The sequence below is a fragment of the Temnothorax longispinosus genome, chromosome 5 (genome assembly GCF_030848805.1).
Source record: "Temnothorax longispinosus isolate EJ_2023e chromosome 5, Tlon_JGU_v1, whole genome shotgun sequence".
Classification (NCBI taxonomy): Eukaryota; Metazoa; Arthropoda; class Insecta; order Hymenoptera; family Formicidae; genus Temnothorax; species Temnothorax longispinosus.
The window spans coordinates 9,653,201-9,680,649 of record NC_092362.1 but is presented as its reverse complement, the minus strand read 5'-3'; the positions used below and the strand labels follow the sequence as shown (position 1 = coordinate 9,680,649).

At 42.3% G+C, this 27,449-nt stretch overlaps 1 protein-coding gene across 1 annotated transcript; it reads left to right on the top strand.

The window, feature by feature from the left end:
* The first annotated feature begins 4,200 nt into the window (after positions 1 to 4,200).
* Positions 4,201 to 9,060, top strand: LOC139813172 (uncharacterized). The gene is made up of 2 exons (XM_071778527.1): positions 4,201 to 8,813; positions 8,919 to 9,060. Exons 1-2 carry the CDS (start codon positions 8,492 to 8,494, stop codon positions 9,035 to 9,037), a joined length of 441 nt encoding a protein of 146 aa, XP_071634628.1. The 5' UTR covers positions 4,201 to 8,491; the 3' UTR covers positions 9,038 to 9,060.
* The last annotated feature ends 18,389 nt before the right edge of the window (positions 9,061 to 27,449 follow it).

Genomic DNA, 27,449 nt, shown 5'->3' with positions numbered 1-27,449 from the left:
GCTCTTCGGACTCGCTTATCCGGTAATTCCATTTGAGAAATGTCGATGTCCGCTGCTCCTCCGGTCGCTGCTGCCCCTTGGAGTTGTTCGGCTGCTCAGCTATGCGAACGGTTGCAAGGTTAGGTTGTGACCGGAACAACGACTAATGATGTTAAAATTAAGAAATAAGCCACTTACGGGCTGTAATTACGGTCGCCACTGTATTTTTCTGGATCTATACAGAAACCTTGTTGCTATGCGGTGCCCCGTCCTTCCTTCCTCAGCAACGGTCGCCGATATCTACGACGCGGACGTGTTCAAGGCCGTCGGCCACGCCCTGGTTAAGCGCACGTTAGACACGGATGTTCGGAAAGGACATTCACTAGGGTCGCGAATAATGAGTCTTTGTTTATTATAAACAAATAATAGTTTAATAATTTCACAGTTACAATATCTTGGTACACGAACGGACAGGTTTTATCGCGCACGGACCTGCGTCGATTGTTAACGAACACTGTATCGCCGTCGTTGTGAGCTTCATGCGGTTAATAACCGTTAACGCGTGGTTGTTCGTCACGTAACTCTCGTATACGGCCACGGGATAAGCGTACGGGATCGAGTTTTATCGCGCGACGTGAAAAGATGTACGCGCCTCGACGTTAATCCGCAGACTGTCCTGGAGGAACGGGTCGAGTTCCCCCTCCTTGATGCTCGCGCAGGCGCGATGCCTGGCTTTTACGCCCGAAAGTGATGTAATCGCGCGCGTTTCTAGTCTCGACCAATCGCGTCGCTTGGTGACGAGCGACACGATCCTTTTGTCGCCTTCCCATTGGCTGAGCCGATCTCGTTGGCTCAGCTCAAAATTTGACCGAGATGTTGATTTGGGATCGGACGGCGGACATGGGCTCTCGCTCCTGACGCGGCAACCAATGCCTGCCGTCGCAATCTGCACGATGTGCAAGTTCGCGGCGAGTCACTCGGAACGTTTTCCGAGTGACCGAAAATGGTCTCTTTGACGTTTCCTTTTGCAACCAGGTAAGTATCATAGTTACTAGAATCAATTTTTTACTAATTCTCCTTTTCTTTCAGGTACCGGGCTCTCGCGGGATCGTCTCGCCCAATCAATGGACTGGTAAACGTCGTCGGTAAGTATCCGAACGCTAAGTATATAATGAAGCATCGTACGTGCTAAAGTAAACTAATACAACTCGTTTCGACAGGGAATAACATAAAATCATTGAATATAAATCAAAATTCGCATCATCGAACTAATTCTCGCTTGTACGAGTCTTGCTCGTTTCCTATTGGTCGGTTTGTACGTTCTAGCGGTACTGAGTCGCTTCGCGCGCTCTCATTGGCTTAAGGCCTTTCATATCAAAGAATAAGTCTTGAAAATAATAAAACTTTGTTAAATCGCCGGGAATATATCCTGTCGGCTCTCATGCTGCTTAAAATGTTATAACTACTCGAATAAAATGAAACTTAACACACACTTGAATATAACGGACCGGGACTCTCGCCATTGGTCGTTGTCGTTCGGCGTTTCGCCTTTACTGTCAAACTTATGATAAATGAATAAAATTGAGTATCAAATAATAATATCGGGACTCGGTTGGCCCTCGCTCGTGCTCGTGAGCACTTCTTGTCGCAACGCATGCATATTCACTCAAGGCTCCTCGGGAATCAATGGTGGATCGATCTCGAGGGTAAGCAACAGGATGTAGAGAGTATAAAGAACGTTTATCATGGTGACTGTTTGAATGTCTGGAAAACTAAGTATTATTGGAACAAATATGATCAGGGTAACTACCAGGTATCCCTTGAGTCTCATCTTGTGACCTTTTTAATCTTTCTCACGCCTGGTAATAAGAAACGGCTTTCGCCACGTTGGAATACGCTAATAGCAAAATGCAAACTATCGAAATGGCAAACAATATGAATATAAATGATAAGACTAGGATGCGAAATTTATCCGAATCCATAGCTAACTCGAACGAATAAAATATTGGCCTCTAATTGGCTCTTTTAGCTGACTCTACTGAATGAATCTATTAAATCTAAGTCTCTACTCCTTGGGATGTACAGGATAATTAGGATATGTCGTTAAGGATATGGTAAGCCTTGTTCTTAGCCTGAGTGTCTTTTTTAATCGTAAAACTAACTGTCGTCATGCCTTACATGCTATTCGTCAAATGAAATGACTCTATATAAATCAAAGTAAAATCTATCAATTGCACTTGCTGCATAAACTGTTAAAAAACTCTATGAAACGTCAAATATGAATGACTCGTTAAAATTATCGAATAAAAATGAAAATATCAAATAAAAAGAACACACACATAAAATATATATCAAAGTACGCGCCGCGCGAATACAACTAATGCTCCTGCGTACGCGGTTGGCTGCTGGGAATCGGTGCCTCCTCCGCTGCTCTCTCGGCCTCTCGCGGATGTTCGACGTCGTCCCCTGGTGCCTCGCTTCGTCCAGCGGGCTGCGTGAGTCTTTGGAAAGCCTCGCTATGTCCAGCGGGCTGTGTCAGTTGTTGGAAAACCTCGCCTCGTCCAGCGGGCTGTACTATTGGCTGGAATGCCTCGCTTCGTCCAGCGGGCTGTGCGATCCCTTCGGATATTATTATGGCTTGTGCCACAGCCTCCGGAATCGACTCTAAGATCTGCGTTGACGCCAGGCTCTCAAAGCTGCAGTCGTCAAGCTCGTCCGTCTCCTTGTTGATTTGGTCGACGGTTGTCTCCGCGGTTAAGTCCTCCATGCCTCGCGCCTCGGGCTCGCCGATCGGTTGGCAGAAACCTCCGCTGGTATGGTCCAGGCTCGACGATGGGTAGGATGATCTAGCATCCGATCCCAAGGTTGTGACCGGATCAACGATTGACGCTGTTGAAATTGAATAAATAGCCACTTACTACTTGGGTTGAAATTACGGTCGCCACTGTATTTTCTGGATTTATACAGAAACCTTGATGCGTTGCGTTGCCCCTTCCTTCCTTCCAGCGTAACGGCTGCCGCTGTTCTACGTCGCGGACGTGTTCAAGGCCGTCGGCCACGCCCTGGTAATGCGCACGTAAAGCACGGATAATCGGACAGGATGTTGACCGGGGTCGCGAATAAACACTCTTCGTTTATTATAAACAAATAACAATTTAATAATTCTTTGGTTTACAGCATGTGCTACGATCGCGGACACGTTCTCAACGGTACCGACGATATTGAGCTTGTATCGACTCTCAGGGTCGTTCGCGTGTCGCACAATTAACTCCCGTTATCGCGCAAACACGAATAAATTGTAATAATCACGCTAATGTCGCTAGCGGACAACGGGATAAGTCGATCGGGTTTGAATGATTTACGCGGAACCGAAGTACGAGTTGCCGCTTCGAGTGCCAACGATGGACTGTCCGGGCAGTGCCGCCAGAAAATGAGACGCGGCCCGGTCGTCATGGAGATGGAGGGGATACTCACACAAAACATGAGCTACGTCCGTGTGCGCTCAGCGTTTCGGTTGCCTTCGGCTGAATAAAAGAAGGCAGACATATGATCTTCTGTCCTTCTTCCTCCCGCTCGATCCGTACCATAACTCGGGTGTCCACATTTCGTTTTACCACGCAGTCCACGCACTGACAATGTTATATGTATATGTACATACAATTTGTAATACTAAAATGAATTAAAATATTAAAATATTAAATATTAAATAAAAATAAATAATGTAACGATACACGATAATAACGTACCTACGATAATTCTTTCGCGTAAACGAGATTTTGTAGTAACTTACGATAATTCACTCCGCGCGTAAATGAGTGAATTATCGTAAGTTACTACAGAAGTAACGCTCGCGTAAACACAGTATATTTCTATTTTTATATTTAATTTAATATTTTTGTTACACAAGTAGAAATGGCATAGCAATTTACATTTTTGCAACCAGTATTTTTTTTACTTTCCTGAAAGCGAGCATCATGTATAATTGTGCAGATCATTGTGCAGATATGCGACCAATATATACCAATATATACCAATATATTTATATTCTTCAAAATTATTTATTTAAATAATACACGTTTATTATACATTACCGTTATGTGAATTATTGTATTAATTATTATGATAAACTCATTTATATATGCTAGTAAAGACATTAAAGTAAATGGAACATAATAAATAACACTTAATATCTATTAATAAATAATAATAAAATTCATGATTTATTCATAGTATAATGAATAAATGAACGAACATGTCCTTCGATATTACATATATTAAAGCACAATTTGCGTGCTTAAGGAACAACACAATCGCAATTCACAATTTTGTAAATTGCACATCTTTACTTGCAGATCAGTACCGCCGGCATTTGCGTTACCCGATGTGCACCACGGGGAGGTTGCTCGGTCGGATTTTGCACATCATGCCCCAGCGAGAAACGTCGATTAGATGGGGCATTTCTCGCTGGGGATGTCTCTTACAGACATGAATGTCTTTTACAGACATATATATGTCTCTTACAGACATGAAGTTTCTTATAGACATGATGTCTTTTACAGACATTTTGTACATAATCGTTTTTTATGTCTCTATACCTTTGTATCCACGATACTAGAAATCGCTCCGAGATCTCGGATGGAGAGAGAATTGACTAATCGCATTGGTCAATTGACCGAATTGTTTAAATATGATTTAAATATGATTTGATAAATCTTTCTCTGTCCGAGATCTCGGAGTGATTTTTAGCATCGTGGTTACAAGATTTACAGACATGGTGTTTTTTATAGACGATGTCTTTAAAAGATACTTTACACGGCGCTGCTTTTATTTGCATTTGCTTTTATAGACATTATTGCATATCATTAAATGAAGAAAGATCACCAATATTGTCATCATCTGCAGGATATAATGTTAGACTACTTTTTTGCTTAGTAGGATGCTTAGCATATAATTTATTAGATGACATGAGAGATAAATGATTGTCATCAATTTTCATGTTTAAAATATTTTCCCCTCTGGCATGTAATGCTGATTTAACGACGCAAATAGCATTTACAGAAACTGATGACAGATTATTTCGTTTTTTCGTTTTTACATCTGGCAGATATGAAAATATTCTTTCTGAATCAGCATTCGAGTTAGGAAGTAATCGAATTGCATTTAGAAAAGATCTTAAATTAGGATATTTAATGTCGTTATTCTGACATTGCAAAATTTGCTTCCACATTTCATCAAAATTTAATTCTTTTAAATTTTGTTTTTCTGCTACAGTAAAATCTAAATGCAATGTTGACCATTCTTTCTTTAAACAGTCTTCATCAAAACCGCCAATAGTTTTAACGATAAAAGAAATATCATTGAATGACGTTTCTCTATCGATATCAAATAAAGCTGTATGCGATTTGAAAACTTTTAATTTAAACAAAAATTTGTCATTGACTGGTAATCTTTTACAAATTTGCTCGGCAGCAGTTATGTAAAATTGTAAACAATTTTCTCGAATATTTATAACTGCGTCTGTATGTCCTTCAATCATTAATTGACTGAGATATTCTTCGCATTGCGATCCTAAATTAATTTCAATCAAAGATTTATGATTTTCATTTTGTGAGAAATTAATTTCAGGCAAATATTTTAAAAGTTCTGGTTTTAAAAAATTTTTACAGATATCAATAAGGAAATCAATTACTTTTGACTGCAACAAATGAATCCTTGTTTCTTTAGCTTGAAAAAATGCATTAAAGACATTAAAAAATTGTAATATATATTTTAAGAATAATAAATATGCTTTCATGTCTATGTTCTGCATTACAGATAAAAGATATTCCCCCGATTCTGTCTTTTCACTTACAACCATTTCATTCAAAAAATATTTAATAGTATCCCAATATTCAAGAATTCGTTCAACACATGAGTGGCGAGAAAGCCACCGCGTTTCTGCTAATTTTAAAATTTTATGATTTGTTTCTTGAAAACATTCACAAAATTCGCGAAAAATGGCTGTACGCTTCGGACTACTATTTATATATGTTGCAATCTTTCTTAAAAATTTGTCGCAAACTGGAGGTATTTTTTCACATGCGGCATGCGCAATTAATGCAGCGGAATGGCATGGACATGAAAGCGTTAATACATTTTTACACATTTCTTCAAGTTTTTTTTTAAATAATAAATGTTTCCCTGTCATGACAGAAGCATTATCGCATGACAAGGCAATAATATTTTCAAATGGTATTTGTAGTTTCAACATTTCTTGTTTAAAGGCATTAAATAATTTTTCTGCACTGCAATTTCTCGCATCGACATCAATCAACTTTACTAGTGAGTGAATATCTAATGTTTGAGGATTAACATATCGTACATGAAACGTCATCCATTTTTCATTTGTAATGTCTGATGTTTCATCAATAAAAATTGAAAATTTAGTATTTTGAATATTTTTGACTACACGATTAGTCTCAACTGGGCACAAAACATTCGAAATTATATTCGTACACTTTGTTCGACCCATACACATACCTTCTAAAATCTCTCTACAATCCTTATCTTTCGCTAAGTCTTTAAACAAATTGAGAATTATTTCTGCAGATGCAAATGAAATATTTCTTTCAACCATTACGGCGGCATATCGAATTTCAAATGACATTTTTTTCTTTTTAAACGGCAAAAATGTTTTGTTTTGCGCATTTAAATTTATATTCGACGAACTACTTTCTGTATTACATTTTTCCAAATTTTTTAAATGCATCTTAGAATCTGCATGACGATAGATTTGAGATAAACCACCAACAATAGATTTATTACAAATTGAACAAGCAAATAAATTTTCTTTATGTGGCACTTCAAGTAACCACAGCTTAAATTGTTCAATCTGTAACCATTCTTGTTTAAATCGTCGTTTACCCGCTGCTTTATTTAGAGTACTCGAGTTTACATCATTATTATTATTATTGAATAATGATGTACTTTTTGTGATATTATTTTTATGACATGCAGATTCCGCATGTCTTAAAACATGTGATGAACTGCACGAGAAATTATTATTGCATACAGTGCAATGAAAAAGACTATCATCAAATGATACTTTGCGTATCCAAGATTTAAATCGATCATCAGTTAGCCAATTTTCGGAAAAAATTCGTTTACATTTCTTTTTCAATTGATCACACATTTCCATATTAATAATTAAATAATTAAATAATTAAATAATAATAATAAAATTAACTTTTATTATTTGAAATTTTTTAAATTTTTAATACGCAATTTTTCATATGACTCACCACACGTCGAGTTGTCACATGAATCGCCACTTGAGTCACCAGCAGTGTCACCACACAAATAATTATATTAATAAATAACGCGAATCCTCACAAGTCAAAGAACAATCAAGAATAATCAAGAAGAGAAGAACAATCAGGAACAATCAGTCAAGAACAATCTTCACCAAACTTTTATAAAAGCTCAATTCGTGAACTTTTATAAGAATACGAAGAATGCTCAAATTCGAAATAAAAGTCACAGCGTTTTTTTTTCTCCACACATGCACACAAAGACGCCTTATTTATTCGTGTCGGCTTGTCAGCTGTCATTACACGAATAGGCGTTTTTTATTTGTTACATAGGTGAAAGAAGAAAAACGCCGTGACTCGTTTAGATGACATCTCTGCTTCAAAGAAAATTAAAAAACCTTAAAATGTCAAGTAAGTATTATACATTATTTATTATTAACTCACTCACTCATACTACGTTTACGCAAGCGTTACTTCTGTAGTAACTTACGATAATTCACTCGTTTACGCGGAGTAAATTACTTTGGCTCGGACGCCGTAGACCCACATATACATGTTAAGGGTTAATTTAATTTAAGGATGTATGTTCTTTTAGTCTTCCTGATGTGCTACAAAAAAGTAGAAACGAATCTACTAAACGGTTGCTGAGATATAACGATTTTAATTTTCACTGATTTTACACGTATTCTTATGGGAAGAGACGATTTTGGCGGATAAAACAGCTAAAAAAATGTTGAAGGAGCGCTACCAATATTTTGAATTTTTTTGTACATCTAGTATACGAATAGATGAAAATATTTGCCAAGTTTCAATTGTCTTCACTACACCGTTTTAAAAAAATAAATTAATAATTAATGATAATTAATAATTAATTAATTATTAATTATTAATTTTATTAATAATTTGATGTTATAAAGTTGAAATCAGGGCATTTTCACTGCCAAAAGTTTAGGCTCATAAATTACAAAAATCGCAAATAATACGGAAAAAACATTTATAAAGTAAAAAATACTTTTCTAGGAGTAAAAATAAGACTCCTACTATCATTTGAGTATCTTACATCTAGATTTACTATGCGTTAGGCGTAGATATTCAAGTATTTCAAATTTCATGCACTTTTGTCTAAGATTGTACGTGTGATACATCCTTAATTATATTACAGATTTTATTGTCATTATCTTCTTTCAGCTGAAGAGAAAGGAAATCTTGATGAAGATCAAGATATGTTTGACGACAATGAAGAGAGTTCGGCAAAAAGTTCTGCTCCACCCTGCTACACCCTAAAGCAATTGCAAATAATGACGCAGCAATTGCTGCACCAGCAGAAGCAGCTGCATATCCAGCTGCAGAAGCAGCAACAGCAGCAGCAGCAAAAAGAGCAATCGCTGTCGTTGCAAATTAAGCAGCTGCAACTGGAATTGCAGCGCCAGCAGAAGCAACTGCAGTTACAGAAACCGCAGCAACCGCAGCCGCAACCGGGACAAGAACAGCCGGAGCAGCAGCTGCAACAGCCACCGCAGCAAGAGCAGCAACAAGATAAAAAGAGTACGTATTTCTTTTTATATTAATAGTATCATATTCATCTATTATTTTTCATGATTAATTACATACACATATTCCGTTTACAATATATTCCTTAATTTTTTTTAGGACTCCGACAAGGAATGGGACGTGGGCGAGCGCGCGCGGGCTGGTATTCTCAGCGGGGACGTGGCCGCCCCTGGGGACGAGGCCGCGCTTATATAATAAAAAATTATTATATAAATTAAAAAAATATTATTATTATTATTATTATTTTTCTCTTTATTTTTTCTCGCTTTAATTTGCGTTTTGGTTTATTAAGCTTCGTCAATTTGTTCGTGAGTTATAATTTTTTAAGTAAAACGAGTCGTAACGTGTGTTTGTCAAGATATAATTGTTGTAAAAAAATATTTAAATAAATGATTTCCAAATGTTCTTTACATTGATTTTTAGTCGAAGGTACAAAGATATTATAACAATTTTTGGGGAATTTTTCAAAGCTATAATTAACATTTTGAAAAACGCGTGGGACTCGAAAGAGCATGGTTGGAAGATTGATGTGCCAGAAAAAACGTTGGAGGGATGAGTGTTAATATTATATTATATTATGTAATGATATACGAATCTTTTATATTAATATTTATAATATATCAATTGTTGTTGCGTTGTTTTTAATATTTACTAATTAATAAATAATTTCAAATTTTTGAACACTAAAATTGTTAATTTTATGTTTTAAATTTAAAAAATTTGTTTATGCTTTTGCTTTCTAATTTCTTTTATGTACTTTAACTTTTAACTTTTAACTTTTATGTATTTAACTTTTTGATTTTTTTTAAATCTTATTTATAAGAAACATATGTCTGTAAGAGATATAATATAATGTTTATGTAAAAGACTTATTCATATCTGTAAGAGACATCATGATGTGCAAAATCCGATCGAGCAACCCGTGGTGCGCATCGGATTACGCAAATGCCGGTGGTACTGATCTGCAAGTAAAGATGTGCGATTTACAAAATTGTGAATTGTGATTGCGTTGTTCCTTAAGCAAATTGTATGCTTTAATATATGTAATATCGAAGGACATGTTCGTTTATTTATTCATTACACTAAATAAATAATAAATTTTATTCTTATTTATTAATAGATATTAAGTGTTATTTATTATGTTCCCTTTATTTTAATATGTCTACTAGCATATAAATAAGTTTATCATAATAATACAATAACTCACATAACGGTAATGTATAATAAACGTGTATCATTTAAATAAATAATTTTCAATAATGTAAATATATTGGTATATAGGTATTGGTCGCATATTTGCACAATTATACACGATTCTCGCTTTTAGGAAAGTAAAAAAATACTGGTTGCAAAAATATAAATTGCTATGCTATTTCTATTTGTGTAAAAAAATTATTAAATTAAATATAAAAATAGAAATACATTATTTATTTTTATTTAGTATTTTAATATTTTAATTCATTTTAGTATTACAAATTGTATGTACATATATGTACATATAACATTGTCAGTGCGTGGACTGCGTGGTAAAACGAAATGCGGACACCCGAGTTATGGTACGGATCGAGCGGGAGGAAGAAGGACAGAAGATCATATGTCTGCCTTCTTTTATTCAGCCGAAGGCAACCGAAACGCTGAGCGCACACGGACGTAGCTCGTGTTTTGTGTGAGTATCCCCTCCATCTCCATGACGACCGGGCCGCGTCTCATTTTCTGGCGGCACTGTGTCCGGGAGGAACGGGTCTTGCTTTCCCACTATGGCTGCTCGCGCCGGCGCATCGCCGCTCATTTCGGCGCGAGTCTCGTGCATTTCGCGCGTCTCCTCGCCCTCGGCCAATCGCGTCGCTGCTTTACGGGCGACACGATCCTTCGAGTGTCGTTGACCAATTGGCAACTAACTGAGCCGGTTTACTGGCTCAGCTCAATCACGATGCTGAATCCCGATTGGACGGCGGACACGGGCTCTCGCTGCGATCTCCGCATTGCGTCAACCAATGCCAGCCGTCGCAACAGCACAAAGTGCGTGTTCGCGGGCTAGTCACTCGGAGCGGTTCCGAGTGACCAATCATAGGTCGTTTTGACAATCCGACGCTACGCAGGTAAGTATCACGTACTAGAATCAATACTTCGATTAATTCTCCTATTCTTTCAGGTACCGGACTTCGTGGGATCGTCTCGCCCAATCATTGGACGGGAAATCGTCATCGGTAAGTATTCCGACGGTAAGTATATGAAATGCGTATCGCATACAAAATAATAATATATCTTAACAGTTTCGACAGGGAAAACATAAAAGTAATCGCAATTGAACGTTTAAACGCGTCGTAATGCGAATCTCGCTATTTCGAGCCATGCTCGTCTCTGATTGGTCGGATCGCTGCGTTCGTTCGGCAGAGTCGCTCAATGCGCTCCGATTAGCTGAATGCCTTAGAAAACTTAAAAATAAATCGAATAATGTGAAATTAGCCAGGATTCGCTCCTATTGGCTGTCGTCGACAATATGGTCTGTGAATATTAAAATAAAGGTAAAATTCGACGAATCGATATAAAACTATCAGGGCTTCGCCCCATTGGCTGTCGCTACTCGACATTGTGTCAAAACTGCAATTAAACTGTGAAACATGCATAATTAATACTAAAGTACGTAAAACGGACGCTATTGGTCCTCGGACGCAATACACGCTTAATTCGACGTGATTGGTTCATCGCTCGTCGGGAATCAATCTAGGATCGATCTCGAGGCTTAACAATAAGATGTATAAGGTATATAGAATGAATATCATGCTAACTGTATGTATCTCTGGAAAACTGATAATCAAAGGTATGAATATGATCAAAGTGACCACGAAGTACTCCTTAAGCCGCATCTCGCTGACTTTATTGACTCTACTGATTCTACGGTAAATAATACGGTTGGTGTGCTCCCGCTGAATGCGAATAAGCTAAAAGTAATATGCATACGATAGAAATCGCAAAAAGAATGAAAATGAATGCAAGAACTATAATTCTGAATTTATCAGAGTCCATGGCCTGTGATTGGCTCTCGCGATGGCTCTGTCTTCGCTCCTAATGATATTCACTCTGGGATGCGTGGGATTGGTTGAAAGGATTTTCGGTTGTTCGCTTGCGCTTGTCTTGTATGAAATACTATGTATTTGACTCCCTACGCTCCTATTGGTTGCTACATGCGTTATAAATTGAAAACGATAAAATGAATATAAAACGAGACCTCTTGGGTCCTTAGTCGCGCTATTGGCGTAAAACTTTCTGAATGCTCAATCAAACGATAAAATAAAACAATAGACTTCAAAATACAATAAAATAAACTCAAAAAGATGTTTACACACGCGTTACATCGGAACGACCTCTCTCATTGGCCATACTTTCCGGAATCGTGTGTCTTCGCGCAATCGGGGTGGGTTATGTTCTACGGGGCCGTCGCTGCACCCGCCGCTATCTCCGGCGCCTCCGTCTGGTCGGGCTGATCCTCGACGCTCTCCTCGTCCCTCGATTGGCTCTCGCGTTCGTCCTGCGGTCCAGCGGGCTGTTCCCCGCACTGGGCCACGACCTCCTCCTCGATGACCTCCGGCAACGTCTGGAACAGGGCCAATTGCTCGGCGTCGTTGTTCGACATAAACAATTGCACCTCTGCTTCCGTAAGGCCCATCGATTGGTCAGTTTCCTCAATCGCTCGTACGGCTCCCGGAACCCCTGGAATCACCTCCGTCTGGTCCATCGGCTCGCACGGTGTCTGTCGACTCGGAGGATCCGACCTTGGGACGGTGACTTCAGCCACCGGTTCCAAGGTTAGGTTGTGACCGGACGGCACGTGTTGAGCCCGATTCCGGCGGATAATATTCCTGTCAAACGGTCGCCACTCGGTTTTACCTTAGACTACCGAGAAGGTAAGTTCGCATCAACGCCCCGATTATTCGCAAGACGCTAATAGGAATTATTTGTTTCAGAAAGATGTCCTTGATGGATCACCGTTGCTGCTTCTCGTCCCTGGATCCTCGCTTTACATCGCATACCAGATAGAAGTAAGTAAGGATAAAATAATTATATCCTAATTATTTGAATTTTATTTCAGACTAATGTCCCTGTTGGATCACCGTTGCTGCTTCTCATCCCTGGATCCTCGCTTTACATCGCATACCAGATAGAGATAAGTAATCATAAAATAATTATGTGATAATTATTCTATGTTTTGTTGCAGATCGACGCCCGGAATGGATCGCCGTTGCCGTTATCCGTCTCTGGATCCTCGCTTTACCTCGCATACCAAATAAGGATAAGTCCCGATTATTATGTATTAATTATGTACTAATTCGCTTCTTTTCTTTCAGGTTCCCGCCTCGGATGGATCGCTGCTCTGTTGCTGCTCTGCTTCCTCGGATCCTCGCTTTACATCGCATACCGGATTGCTGCTGGCCAACGTTGGATCATCGCCGAAGGACAAGGTAAGTAGAAGGTAAGCATCGATAATTTTTTATAATTAATCAGGAGAATTTGTTTCAGAATTAATTAATCTTTAATTCCAGATCATCATTTTAACGTTACAGGCCGTTTCACAATATCATAAAGGTGTCTCACAACGCGAGTTTCTCGCCTCGGTGTGAATGTCGCTTTATTTTAATAAAGTTGCACAATTATTCAAATTGCGTATCTCGGCTTATTCGTTTAGTCGATACGATGCTTTTATTCCAGATAATTATTCCGATCGGAGGACTTTGTGCCCCGTGATTGTTAAACTATGATCACGCACTCGGCCGTGATAATCACTCTATCATACAATGTTCGTGCGCAAAATTAACGAACGAGTATTCGGTGGTTAAATACAATGATTAATAATGTCCGCACAATATTCCGTATCCGCGTGACCCAATGCCCGTGGTTGTTATATACTCGATAATTGCACTTCCGTTAATTAACAATGCATCCGAATTTCAACTCGCGTATTGTTGCTAGCACTCGATTGTATTTGGCAATTAATTGCCCCTCGCTGTTAGTTAAGACGAGTAAATTTTACGCGATAGTACGCGGGAGTTCTTGGTTGTAAAGTATAACGCGTATGCCGATCGTACAGAGTGTGATACGTGTGTTCGCCACGGCTATACCCGAGAGACTGCCTCGAGCGGTCGCTCTCGCCAGTGCTGCGATTTCGAGCCTCGGCACGCACGCGAATTTCCCCCTCCACTACGCACACAAATGACGCTCGGTCTATCGGTGTGTCGGCAGCGCTCGGCCGTTCCGAGCGAGAGGGAGAATATCACTCCCTCCTTGTCGCTCTCACACAGCTCGCGAGATCGACGAATGTTTTTACGCTGGAAATGCTTTCTCGGTATCTCGGCGTTCGGCGTGAATCTGAGTTGCCGGTGCACGATAACCAAAGAGCGATCTTTGGAATAATGTAGAGATGTAAAAATGATTAATAAACATGAAAAAAATTGTAGTAAAAAATTATATAAAAGTATATTTTTGTTAACAAATATATTTATAGAAATACTATATTTTTTAATATTATTTATTTATATGTCCAATAACGTGATATATATGTATATATATATATACATATACGTGTTCCAGGGGATATTGAACTAAATAAGAAAGTTATATACATATGTATTGTATAATTTATAACTTCTTTATTTGTTTCAATATCCTCAATTGTATACCATTCAAATAAATTCTAGTAAGGAATAATTTCCTCATATAAAAATTGTACTACAGTTAAACACATTGTAATAGAAGGAGCCCACTATTGAGAAATTTAAAGAAGCATTTTAAAGCTCACAGTTTAATAAGTAGGATAGGTAGTTACCTCTATTAAGCTGGACCTCCCACCAGCGCAAATCAAGTTCGCACTAGGTCAAAAATTTAGTGCTATTTAGGTGCTAATTAAGTGCCCTAGTCCGAATTTTGGTGCTCGAACCGTTTAGCAGGAAATCGCGTAAAAAAATGGGGGGGGGGTTCAGCTTGCCATTAAGCTGGACCCCCCCATATCAGAAAATGGTCCTATAGAGAAGACAAGTATACTATAATTTAGTGCTAATTAAGTGCTAATTAAGTGCTCTAAAATAACGATAAAATATTGACAGATGTATAATATTTATTTAAATATACTACTATATATTGAACACAGTACCGTCGCGGTCGACACAAACACCTAAAAAATTTGCTGCATATTCGTTACTAATGATTATAGTATTAAAATTATATTATTAATTATAGTATTAATATTAAAATAATTCTCAGACATTGTACTTTAAAAGAATATCACGATTCGAATTTAGTGCTAGCTGCATAGTGTTGAAATTAATTAATTAATCAATGGAGCGCGCGCTTCGCGGATAATCTAGTTAATTTGCAGCTAGCACTAAATTCGATTCGTGATATTTTCTTAAAGTACGATGTCTCAGAATTATTTTGGGACTAACTAGATTATCTGCGAAGCGCGCGCTCCATTGATTAATTTCAACACTATGCAGCTAGCACTAAATTCGAATCTTGATATTCTTTTAAAATACAATGTCTGAGAATTATTTTAATATTAATACTATAATTAATAATATAATTTTAATACTATAATCATTAGTAACGAATATGCAGCAAATTTTTTAGGTGTTTGTGTCGACCGCGACGGTACTGTGTTCAATATATAGTAGTATATTTAAATAAATATTATACATCTGTCAATATTTTATCGTTATTTTAGAGCACTTAATTAGCACTAAATTATAGTATACTTGTCTTCTCTATAGGACCATTTTCTGATATGGGGGGGTCCAGCTTAATGGCAAGCTGAAACCCCCCCCCCCATTTTTTTACGCGATTTCCTGCTAAACGGTTCGAGCACCAAAATTCGGACTAGGGCACTTAATTAGCACCTAAATAGCACTAAATTTTTGACCTAATGCGAACTTGATTTGCGCTGGTGGGAGGTCCAGCTTAATAGAGGTAACTACCTATCCTACTTATTAAACTGTGAGCTTTAAAATGCTTCTTTAAATTTCTCAATAGTGGGCTCCTTCTATTACAATGCGTTTAACTGTAGTACAATTTTTATATGAGGAAATTATTCTTTACTAGAATTTATTTGAATGGTATACAATTGAGGATATTGAAACAAATAAAGAAGTTATAAATTATACAATACATATGTATATAACTTTCTTATTTAGTTCAATATCCCCTGGAACACGTATATGTATATATATATATATATACATATATATCACGTTATTGGACATATAAATAAATAATATATAAAAATATAGTATTTCTATAAATATATTTGTTAACGAAAATATACTTTTATATAATTTTTTACTACAATTTTTTTCATGTTTATTAATCATTTTTACATCTCTACATTATTCCAAAGATCGCTCTTTGGTTATCGTGCACCGGCAACTCAGATTCACGCCGAACGCCGAGATACCGAGAAAGCATTTCCAGCGTAAAAACATTCGTCGATCGCGCGAGCTGTGTGAGAGCGACAAGGAGGGAGTGATATTCTCCCTCTCGCTCGGAACGGCCGAGCGCTGCCGACACACCGATATACCGAGCGTCATTTGTGTGCGTAGTGGAGGGGGAAATTCGCGTGCGTGCCGGGGCTCGAAATCGCAGCACTGGCTCTCGCTTGGGCTCCCCACTTATGCCGGATCGTTCCCACTCCTCGGAACTTTCTCGATCGTCTATTGTTCGCGGCCGGCACATCTGGCGCGATCATGCGAAAACACGATGATTTTCACTACTTTCTCGCGTGCCCTTTTGCGCATCTCTCACTTATGTCCGTTCTAGAAGGTTCCCGTGGAAATTTCCACGCGCAACGCAGTGCGAGAACCTTCCTTCCTCGGTACCGCTGCACCAGGTTTTCACTCGCGGAAACTGTTCGACGCGGACGACGTCGACCCATGCGCACCTCCTCGGAGATGTCCCTGATGATGAATTTGGGTGTTCTTCCTGTAGACGACGTCCGGGTGACGTCGATGTCGTCGGCCGTTGACGCCGACCCTCTGGCTAGGTTTCTCGGGAGCTGGTATCGCTGTTCCGGGCCACTGTTCCCGGAGATGATGCGTTTCCCGGGGATCTCGTCAGAGCTCGACGTCGACCCCCTAGGCAGGTGTCCCAGGACCTCTCGCGACGGATTCCGTCATTTGTTCCCGGGGAAGATGCGTTTTCCGGGGAACTCGTTTGACCTTGACGCCGACCCCCTGGAAGGGTGTCCCATGTCTTGGTAAGACCGTCGGATGGATAAGTTCCTGGCGAAAGTGCGTTTCGCCGGGATTTCGCCGGATAATGGCGCCGACCCCCTGGAGAAGCTCCTTCGGTCCTGGCGAGTTCGTCGGACCTCTCTTTTCCTGGAGAAGTTACGTTTCCCGGGGATTTTCACCGGGTCATGGCGCGAACCCCCTGGAGCTGTGTCCCAGGTCCTCGAAAGACATTTTGGCCTGGTTGTTCCCGGAGAAGATGGTTTTTCCCAAGAACTTAGTCTTTTCTCGGCGCCCACTTTATGGACGCGCGTACCGGGTCCGGGGGTTGTTCCTCCGTGCCCCCAATACGAGTTATCGCCGTAACTCTATGTCGGCGTTTCGATTAAACGCGCTTATCATTATACGATCATTATCGCTTAAACTGTATCGACAACCGGTAAATAATATGAGACCTTTTTGATCGGCGGTGAGTCAAAGTGTCAACTAAACTTGGTTTTATACCTATCGGACGGATATAATCTTTAACCTAAAATTACGCGCGGTCTTTGCCGTCTTGCCGAGTCTGTAATCTTTAATAATACGCAAAAATCTAAATGTAATATGCCGTACGGGCTTTCAACGCAACTTAATCCTAAATCTCTTACAAATGTCGTAAGTGTCCACTTTTAAAAAAGGCGTGTGTTACCTGAGTGAATTTCGTTTGTATCGTAAAATTGAAGCCTCTTTTCCGCGATGCCGATTGGCTATCTCGATTGATTGCCGCGCCGCGTAGCTTGCTTCATCCCGTGAGGGACTGTCATCGCGGAGTGTGGCGAGTTTCGTGCGTGTATAGTGCGTCGTGTGTGTCATGATGTGACAGCTCGCGTCGTGTCGCGAGGTTAATCATCCCGCGTCGTGTCGCGATTATTATACAATAGCATAATGTTAAAGCTAAATGGCGCGCGCGAAGCGCGCGCGTCTGTAGTGTCTAGTAATCTTAAAATAAACGGAATAAATGTGAATGGCAGAAATGAAAATCTAACGAAAATAAACTATGTGACCATTTTGTCGAGCAAGTTATCAAAATAAAAATCAAACAAAAGAAACGTGTATTTTATATATGTTTAATCGTCGGTCGACGAGCCGTCTTTCCCTACTTTGGCTCCCATGCCTCGTCGTCGTCGTCACTCTCGCTCTCTCCCGACGGTGACTGGAAGTCATCGGAAGGCTGATCCACCGGGCCGATCGGGAAGTCGTATCCAACGAATTCCGCGATTGCGTCTATCAGAGGAGGAGGCGCGGGAGTCATAACGGGGACCTGCAATGCCGACATTAGCGGCGTGGGCGGCATGCTTGGGAGTTCGGTCTCCCGTGATGCAGGTGTCGCTGTTGGTCTCCCCTGAGGCGGCTGCGCTTCCGCTACCGCTCGTCCCGTCTGTGCCGCGCGTGGCTCTGCAACGGGTAGTCTCTGTAAGATCACCCGGGGTGACCGTTTGGTCAAGCGACGCGGCTGTTGAGAAGTGCCCGGTCGCAAGGTTAGGTTGGACGCCCTCTCGCGGCATGCCACCTTGACGTGGTGAGAGAGCTCCTTGTACCAATGATCCACTGAGACAGTACCTTCGGTCATACCAAAGGGAGGCCTCGGTGGGGAGGTACAGGGTCTAAGAGCATGCCGTGCCCCTCTTCTCGACTTGTCGAGATTTGGGGGCACAATAGGGTCCGGCGCCCCTGTCAGGGAACTTGTTCCCTGACTCCAAAGCGGCGGTAGGGGAAGGCGACCCCGATTACAAACGCCCGGTCGGCCGGGACCGAAAGGGAAGAGTTTCTACTCCTCCCACCGGCCTAGAGGAAGAAAAACCTCGATAAAAAACCACGTAGATGGGGGGCTCCTTCTGGGCCATTGCACGCCGGTGCTCCGGCTGGCTCGGGGAGGAGAGTGGTTCCCTGGGGAGAGAGGTGGGATGGGTGATCCCTCGCCTCCCTCTGGGCCGATGGCGGCCGCCGGATCTCTCGGGCAATGGCCCGGTCCGGCGGTAGTCCGGCCTGGGGGTTGCGGGGTACTTCCCGTCCCGCGTCACCCCACTCCCGGGACTGGGCCATTCACCCATTGCACGCCAGTGTTCCGGCAGGGTGGGTGGTCTTGGGGTTTCCCTTCTTGGGGTGGGGTAGAGTCGGCCGTGTCCTTGCGGTTGGGGGGTCAAAAGGCCTGCACTTCGGCCATTTCGGCGGAGGCGCCGCAGCCCAGGGAAGCCTCGGCTGTTGGCGCTGTGGGCCTGGATCGCCCTTCCGTGGGGTCGCGAAGATCCCCTCTCCTTGGAGAGGGGATATCCGCTTTTCATCCACCCAGTACGTGGTGCTGGGCTGGGTGGAGGGTAGGTCCGTACTAGGGGATTGCACACCAAGGACGTGGTTCCACGGTTCCCCTAGTGCGGAGGGTCGCCTGGGCCGCTCGAACATCTTTCGAGGTCGGGGCCAGGCGTCCTGGGTGGGAGACCCGTTGGGCCGCTCGGACATATTCCGAGGTTGGGGCCAGCGGGTCTAGTCATCGGACGTAAGGGCCGGTGACGAGTGCGGAGTCTGTTGGGTCGGCGGTGGTGTGGGCGCTCCGTGTCCCTGCTCGTGCGTGGCGGGGACCGGGATCGAGCGTGCTTGGCCGGGGCTGGGATCGAGGTTTCTCGGCCGGCCACCCCTCGTTGCGCGCGGGTGGGGATGGCGGGGTTCTCTCGTCGGCGTCGATCGGCGGACGGTGCCTCAGGGGTCGGGGGCGGTCTCTGGGGGTCCTTCGGGGCCTTCGGGGGGCGCTCTCGATACGGGTATGGCGAACCCGGGGATACCCGAGGGCTCGGGCAGGCTGGGCTCGTGAGGTGGGTGATGCCAACCAGCCTAGGGGAAGGACACCCCGAAAATAAACCAACGTAAAATCTATGACAATGAGTATTAAAGGAGCTACGTTTACCGGCTCAGGGGATTCAGACCCCCAGGACCCGGCGGATGAGGAATATCGTCCCGGTCTCTCTCCGTCGTCATCACACGTCGGGCTACAACTTCAGCTACCATCTGGGTTGAGGGCGAGCCTGGATGAAGATGCAACCATCGCCCAGGGGAGCCAGTGCTCCTCTAGAAAAAGCAGTATAGAGCGCACAATCAAACCCGGCAGTAATGCCGGTCCAAAGTGCGCTAAAGCGGGCAAGGATAACAGCTCGCAAGCGGTGACTGTTGGATCCTCCCTAGATGGGAAAGAGAAAACAAAACACTCTCGCTCCAAAACACGACGAGATGAACGTAGTAAGGCGATAAGCCCTACTGGGCAACGAAGCAGGTCACGAAAGGGGGCTCCTACTTTCAGAAAAAGTGACAATGAACAGGAGCAGTCAAAAAGTGATAACCCCTTAGGTGAGGTCATAAATGTGGAAATGTCTGACTCAGCGTCAGACACTGGATCAAATATCCCTGAGAACCCGGAGGGAGGGATGGTCGAGCGTAAGACGAGAAGTAGGCCTGTGACTACCGGAGCATATGAGATAAAGAAAGCGGTGTGGGCTAGACAGGAAAGGGAAGATGAAGAGAAAAGATTCAAGGAACTGGATGACCCCAAAATAGCCGCTAAACTCTCGAGAAATCAAAAAGAGTATGAGAAGAAATACACCGAGGAACTCCGTAATGCCCCGGTGAGAAAACCTTGCCAGTAGAATTATAGAGCAAGTGTCTACCGTTGACAAGGTTAACACCACATGCAATTCGCTTAGAGGGAGAGACAAAAAAAGTCTCAATGTGGCGGCTTCAGTGATCTCAGCTGCAGCTGCCCATCTGGTCGATCGAGTAAATGCTGATGAACCAATCGCCAAGGACTTTGAAGTTGAGGAGCTGAGGCGTGAAAATGCTAAGCTTCTGGAGAAGATTGCTCGGCTAGAGAAAAAAGCTGAAAAAAATAATAGCTGGAATATGGAGGTGGATATGGAAGATAGGCCTTTGTGCCGTGTCCAAGAAGAACCTCCAAAGGAAAAACGACCCAGAAGGGTAAAGAACGTAATAAGAGACGACTCATCTTCTGATGAAGATGATAATAGCAAGAGAGAAAAAGAGAGGATTGAAAGAGAAAGAATAGAAGCTGATAAGAGAAGGGATCAGTTATTGAAAGAGAGAAAGAGAGGCTTGATAAGGAAAGCGAGAAAAAGGAGAGAGAGGCTGCAGAAAGAAACAAACTACGCCTGTTAAAAGAAGTAGTTAGAAATGGTGCCTCTGAGGTAAGGAGACCCCCTCTAGGAGGGAAATCTCCAGCAATAATAGAGGCAGCCGTCCCTGCAGAGGAGGATGACATAATGATAGATACAGATCCAGAAACTGTCACTGGGGCCAGCATGGAGCCTAGAAACTCTAGTGTGCTGGGACAAGAGATCGGGAATGCTGTAGACAGCAATGTGCTGAAAAGGATAGAGGTGATTGAGACCGGAATGAAAAAGACGGCCTCACTACTCGAAACCTTGTTGAGGACTGTAAATACGTTGGCTGCGGGCGGACTGGTCATGGTCCAAACACAGCCAAGTCAGCTCCGCGGCAAAGTCATCGAGGCGGAGAAAGGTGGAAAACAGGGACGCAAAGGGGGAAAAGAGAAACCCCCTAACAAGCCACCCCCGCCACCGTCAGCGCAAGCTGCACCCAAACCCGTACGGGCTGAGGGTAAGGCCGGGAATGCAGAGAATAGTGAGGTGGCGTTGGTCAATCCACCCTTGGAGCAGCCTCCGTCTCAATTGTCCTGGGCTGAAGTGACAAAGAAGAAGGCCAGAAAAGATGGGAAGGCACCGTCTAAACCGACGCAGGAGAGACGAAACCAGCAGCAGCCTAAAGGGAAACAAGTAGCGAAAGGACAGGATCCAAGCAAGAAAACCCAAGGCCAAGCCAAGGATAAACCACCTATTCAAAATAAGAGTAGGAATGACACAGCGAAAGGAACTGGTACGGCTAACAAAGTTAGACGCCCACCAAAAACAGCGGCGGTGGTCCTTATTAGCCTTAAGGGTGAATATGAGACCTTAATGAAAGAGGCTAGAAGTAAGATCTCTTTAAAAGATATTGGGATCGAGGGTCCGTTGAAACCAAAAAAGACCCAAACCGGAGCTCTACTTATAGAACTACCTGGTAAAGAGGGTGCGGTAAGAGCGGACAAATTGGCCGACAGCATGAACGCACTGTTTACAGGAAAAGAGGGAGTCACGGTTGTAAGACCGGTAAAAACAGGAGAGGTTAGAATCCTGGATATTGAAGACTCGATTACCCAGGAGATCTCTGCTGCTATAGCGGATGTGGGCAAATGCTCAATTACCCAAATACAGGTGGGAACACCTAGAGATGGAACAAACGGGCTGAAAACAGCCTGGGCCAGATGCCCGCTTGCTGCGGTTAGGGCAATCCTGCAGAATGGAAGCAAGCTTAGGCTGAGCTGGTTTACGGTTAGGGTGCAGGTGCTCACAGCGCGTCCCCTCCAGTGCTTCAAATGCCTGGAGGGAGGGCACGTGAGAGCAACCTGCACCAATGAAGTAGATAGAAGTAATCGGTGCTATAGGTGTAGCGAGGAGGGACACATGGCAAAAAACTGTAGTGGGGAGGTGAAATGCCCGGTCTGCGCCGATTTGGGGAAGCCCTCTAATCACAGAGCTGGGAGCAAAGCCTGCTCCTCGGCGAGAAAAAAACGCAAACCGGGATGGGGGGGTGCCAGACCGACGCAGTCTACTCGGCCTACTCAGAGTAGTCCGGTGGATGTAGAGATGAGGGAAATTTCTGCTAAGGAAGGGGTCAGACAAGCGACCAAGCGTCCCTCGAAGGACATTGGCGAGTCTGCAACTGTTTCCCCAGAAGTGGGGGATAGGAAAAAGGCAAAAGGGAAACGAGCCGGTAGGAAGGCCGATAACCAACCGGAGAAGGATGTGGGGGTAGAACAAACCCCTGAACAAACTCTTGAACAAACTCCAACAGAACAAGGAGTAGAAGAAGCAATGGAGACGGAGGGCCTGAATGATGCTCAGTAATGGCCTATACATCCATACCCAAAGTTCTCCAAGCTAACCTGAACCGTTGCCGCGCCGCCCAGGATCTTTTCCTACAGTCCATGGCAGAGCGCGGCAGCGGTTTGGGTATTGTGGCGGAACCGTACCGTGTGCCTAACAACCACCCGTGTTGGGCGTCAAGTCGGTGTGGCCTTGCTGCGGTAACGTGGAGGCAAACTGCTTGTCCCGAGCCTTGCATCAAACTAGTGGCGGGCGAGGGTTACGTTGTGGTTAAATGGGGACAGGTAGTGGTCATCAGTGCCTACGTCTCCCCAAATAGGAGTAGGGCCGAATTTCAGGACATCCTTAATCAAATAGGGATGTGTCTGGCTAGGTTCAGCCCCGCCCCGATTGTCGTGGCTGGGGACCTCAATGCTAAATCGGCACTGTGGGGATCCCCGGTCACGAATGCTCGGGGGAGGGAAGTGGAAGATTGGATGGCGGAGAGAAATCTGCTTTCTCTCAATCGAGGGAATAGATGGACGTGCATAAGACCCAATGGGGGATCCATTGTGGATATCACGATGGTAAACCCGGAGGGATTGCGCCGAGCCGGGGGATGGGGGGTGGTTGAGGATGTGGAGACAAGGTCGGACCACGAGTATGTGGAGTTTTCCCTCCTGGCTACCCCTCGCGAGACTGTGGAACGCCGACAAGCAGCACGCGAGAAATTTTCGCGATGGCAGTGGCGTAAGGCGGATCGCGACTTGTTTCGTGCTGCGATGCAAACTGCACTATGGGAGGAAAATATTCTGCGGAATGCAGCGACTAGCGTGGAAGACCAGGCTGAAAGGATCGGAGCTATCATGAGGCAAGCATGTGATGCTGCGATGCCCCGATCCAACCCGATCCCACGCAAGGGAATGTACTGGTGGACGGAGGAGATTGCCGAGTTACGGCGCTCCTCCGTCCATGCCAGAAAGGTCTATCTTAGGGCAAGGGCCCGACAAGACCCCCTGGCAGAGGAGGAAGCTAGAGAGGGCTACCGCTCCGCCAAGCGGGCCCTCTCTAAGGCGGTAAAGGTGGCCAAGGATCGCGCCTGGGAGGAGCTCCTCCAAACATTGGAGAAAGACCCGTAGGGGCGCCCATACAGGATAGTTTTGAACAAACTAAAACCCTGGGCGCCCCCCACGACAGAGTCTATGGACCCTGAATTCCTCGAGGAAGTCGTGGAGACTCTCTTCCCCGATGACGAGGGGGAGAGAGTTAATGGAGTACCCGCTCCGCCTCCCGCGGAGTGGGACGACGAGGAATTCGGGGTCACGATGGAGGAGCTCCAGGCTGCCGTCAGGAGGCTGAAGGCGGGCAAAGCGCCCGGGCCTGACGGCATTCCTGGAAAGGCGTGGACTTGGACCACCGGGGAGCTGGCCGAACACCTCAGGGCCCTTTTTACTAGGTGCATGAGGGAAGGCCGGTTCCCCAGCCAGTGGAAGAAGGCCAAGCTGGTCCTCCTCCCCAAGGAGGGGAAACCAGCTGACCAGCCGTCGGGTTATCGTCCGATATGCTTGCTGGACGAGACGGGAAAGTTGTTCGAGCGAGTAATCGCTGCCCGTCTCGTCCGGCACCTGTCGCGGGAGGGTCCGGACCTCAGTGAGGCCCAGTACGGCTTCCGGGAGGGCAGATCGACCATGGATGCGATCGCAAAGGTCCGAGCCCTCTTGGAGGCCGCGGCGGAAGAGGGCAGGGTGGTTCTGGGTGTCTCGTTTGACATCCAGAATGCGTTTAACTCCCTGCCCTGGCCGGTCATTAGGGAGGCATTGTCACATCATGACGTGCCTCCCTACTTGATAGCCGCCAGGGTACTCGATACGAGAAAAGTATATAACTTGATTATTGAGAACTAAGAATTTTGATAACTTGCAAACATAACCTGCTATATATATATATATATATATATATATATATGTATATACATATTTGTTGATTTCAGTATATTAGAAATTCTGAATGTATACATGTATACATATTTGCTATATGTATACATATTTGCTGACTTCAGAGGATCAGAAATATATTTCTTCAATAAATGTTGTCAATCATATATGCTTTCATTCATAATTTTTGCATAATTTATGCATATACTATAGTCCGATATTAATCATATAGTCTTGATCTTAATAGCAATAGAAAAGTGATTAAATTTCCAAGAAATTTTTGACAGCGTTTCAAATATAACTAATATTTTTAATATTCAGTACAGTTTTATTTTTGTTTTATGAAACGTATGTATATATGTACATACACACACACACACACACACACACACACACGCACGCGCGCGCGCACATATACACACACATTTATATATATATATATAGTATAATATATGTGCACATTCTTGATTATATACACTCTTCATATATGTAACGGCGGGAATAGATGAAGAAATTTTTGATACGTTGGATGATGACGAAATGTTAAAAAAAATTTTAACGAAACGGAATTTGGATTCGAAAAAAAATTCAAAATTAGAATGAAAAAATGGAAGGAGAGTCTCGTATCACTCAATAATATTCTTCCATCTTCGCCTGCAATAACGTCTGTCGAAGTATTGTCAAACGATCATCAATCTCCAAATTCCTCACAATTACTAACGTTAACACCAATAACTGATTCTGCACGAAATGACCAATACGTCTTAAATGTTTCTGATGTTTTTCGTAAGTCATTTCTTTGCTTTATTATTTATTGTACAGTGTAGGTTTCTATACGATTTTATTGCGTTGTTTGTTACCTCCTTCTAAGGTTGGTTATGTATTAAAATTTTTATTTATATAAATTATTTCGATTACGTTTGAAAAAGTATTCTATTTTTAAAACAATTTTTCAATCGTTTAACATTATGTAGAGCGATTCTTGAAATTTACAATTTTTATGAATTTAAAAGATACTTAGATGTAATGTTTAAAAATGTATAACATTGTTTAAACAATGTAATATTTTTCAAATTCAATCAAAACAATTAGAAAACGAAATTCTTGTTGAGAACACCTGTCTCTTTGAGCTTCAGCGTCATTCGAATATAAACTGTTAAAAAATGATTTACTATTAAACTTTCTCGCACATTTTTTATACGTCACATTTATATATTATATTTTAAAACTACATTTCTCTTCTGGAGTTTTTTTACAGTTTATTACAATTTGTAACATATAATGCATGAAATGCTGTAGCTGTACAGAGAAAAAACATATTTGATCTTTTGAAATCGTCAACGAGAGGAAAGATTGCTTTAAAAGAATTTAGAAAAGATTAAACTATCGACACGCGAATTATATCCGACTTAGTCGTTGAACACGAATTTGAATGTTCAGGTTCCTACAGGTATGATATTCATTGTGCATATATACATCATTCCAACATTTTAGGTTCTTGTATTATTTACTTCTGCCATGATAAGATTATATGACTATTATTTAGTCTGTTTTATATATATTGTATCAATGGATAAGTTTTAACATTAAAAATTTATGTACAGGAAATTTGTTATATGGAAACATTATATACTTAATAGACTATTTTTCCGAAAAATTCGACCATTTTTTAAACTAAAAAATTTTTTTTTATTTGTAGAATAACAACTGAAAGGTTTCTTGAACTTGCTGCCGAACTGGGAGCTATTTTTCAAAGACCAGACAAGACCATAACAGAAAGCTCACAATTGTTCTTCTTTCCTTATCAGAAGTCGACATCATTTACCCGAACAGCAGCAAATGCTGGCGGAGTGTTATATGAGAAGTATTTAAAATACAGAAAGAAATTAATTAAATGCGATATAATAAAGGACAAAAGATTATTACATGAAGGTATAATGAAATTACTTGGATAACTGCATTAAGATTTTTCTTACAACTTATTTTATTTGCGTAATTATTCCAAAATAACTTCTTCTTGTAACTTTCAATTATAGACGTTATTAATTGGGCTTCTAATTACAGACATTCCACAAATTCAACAAGAAAGTGATATTGAATGGCTGCAACAAAATGATGAACCACTGGATGAAGTAGTCGAAAAGTGGAATCAAACATTCTTATATAGACAACGATGCAAGAATATTAAAAACTATTTTGACACGTACAAATGTTTACGATCGAATTTCGGGTTTTTATTGGTAAATTTTGTATTTTAATTACTGTATCTTTGTAAAGGTATATTTTAATTACTATAATTAAATACTTGTTTGTATTTCGACAGTTGTCTCATGATTTTGATGCCACGCATGAAGAGTCGAAAAATAATTTTATTGAAAATTGGGGTACAGTGGCTTCCACGATCGTCAAATACGCCGCACTAAAAAAAAAACTGTCCTGTTTAAACCTCTGTCAAGTTAGCACCCCCACCATGAAAAATCGGAATAAGATACGTACCAAAATTAAGTGCTATTTAGGTGC

Excerpts from the sequence above, each read along its gene's own strand:
- LOC139813172 (XM_071778527.1), top strand. The coding sequence starts at position 8,492 with ATGTTTGACGACAATGAAGAGAGTTCGGCAAAAAGTTCTGCTCCACCC. Across the intron at positions 8,814-8,918 it reads GCAGCAACAAGATAAAAAGA|GACTCCGACAAGGAATGGGA; the intron begins GTACGTATTTCT and ends AATTTTTTTTAG.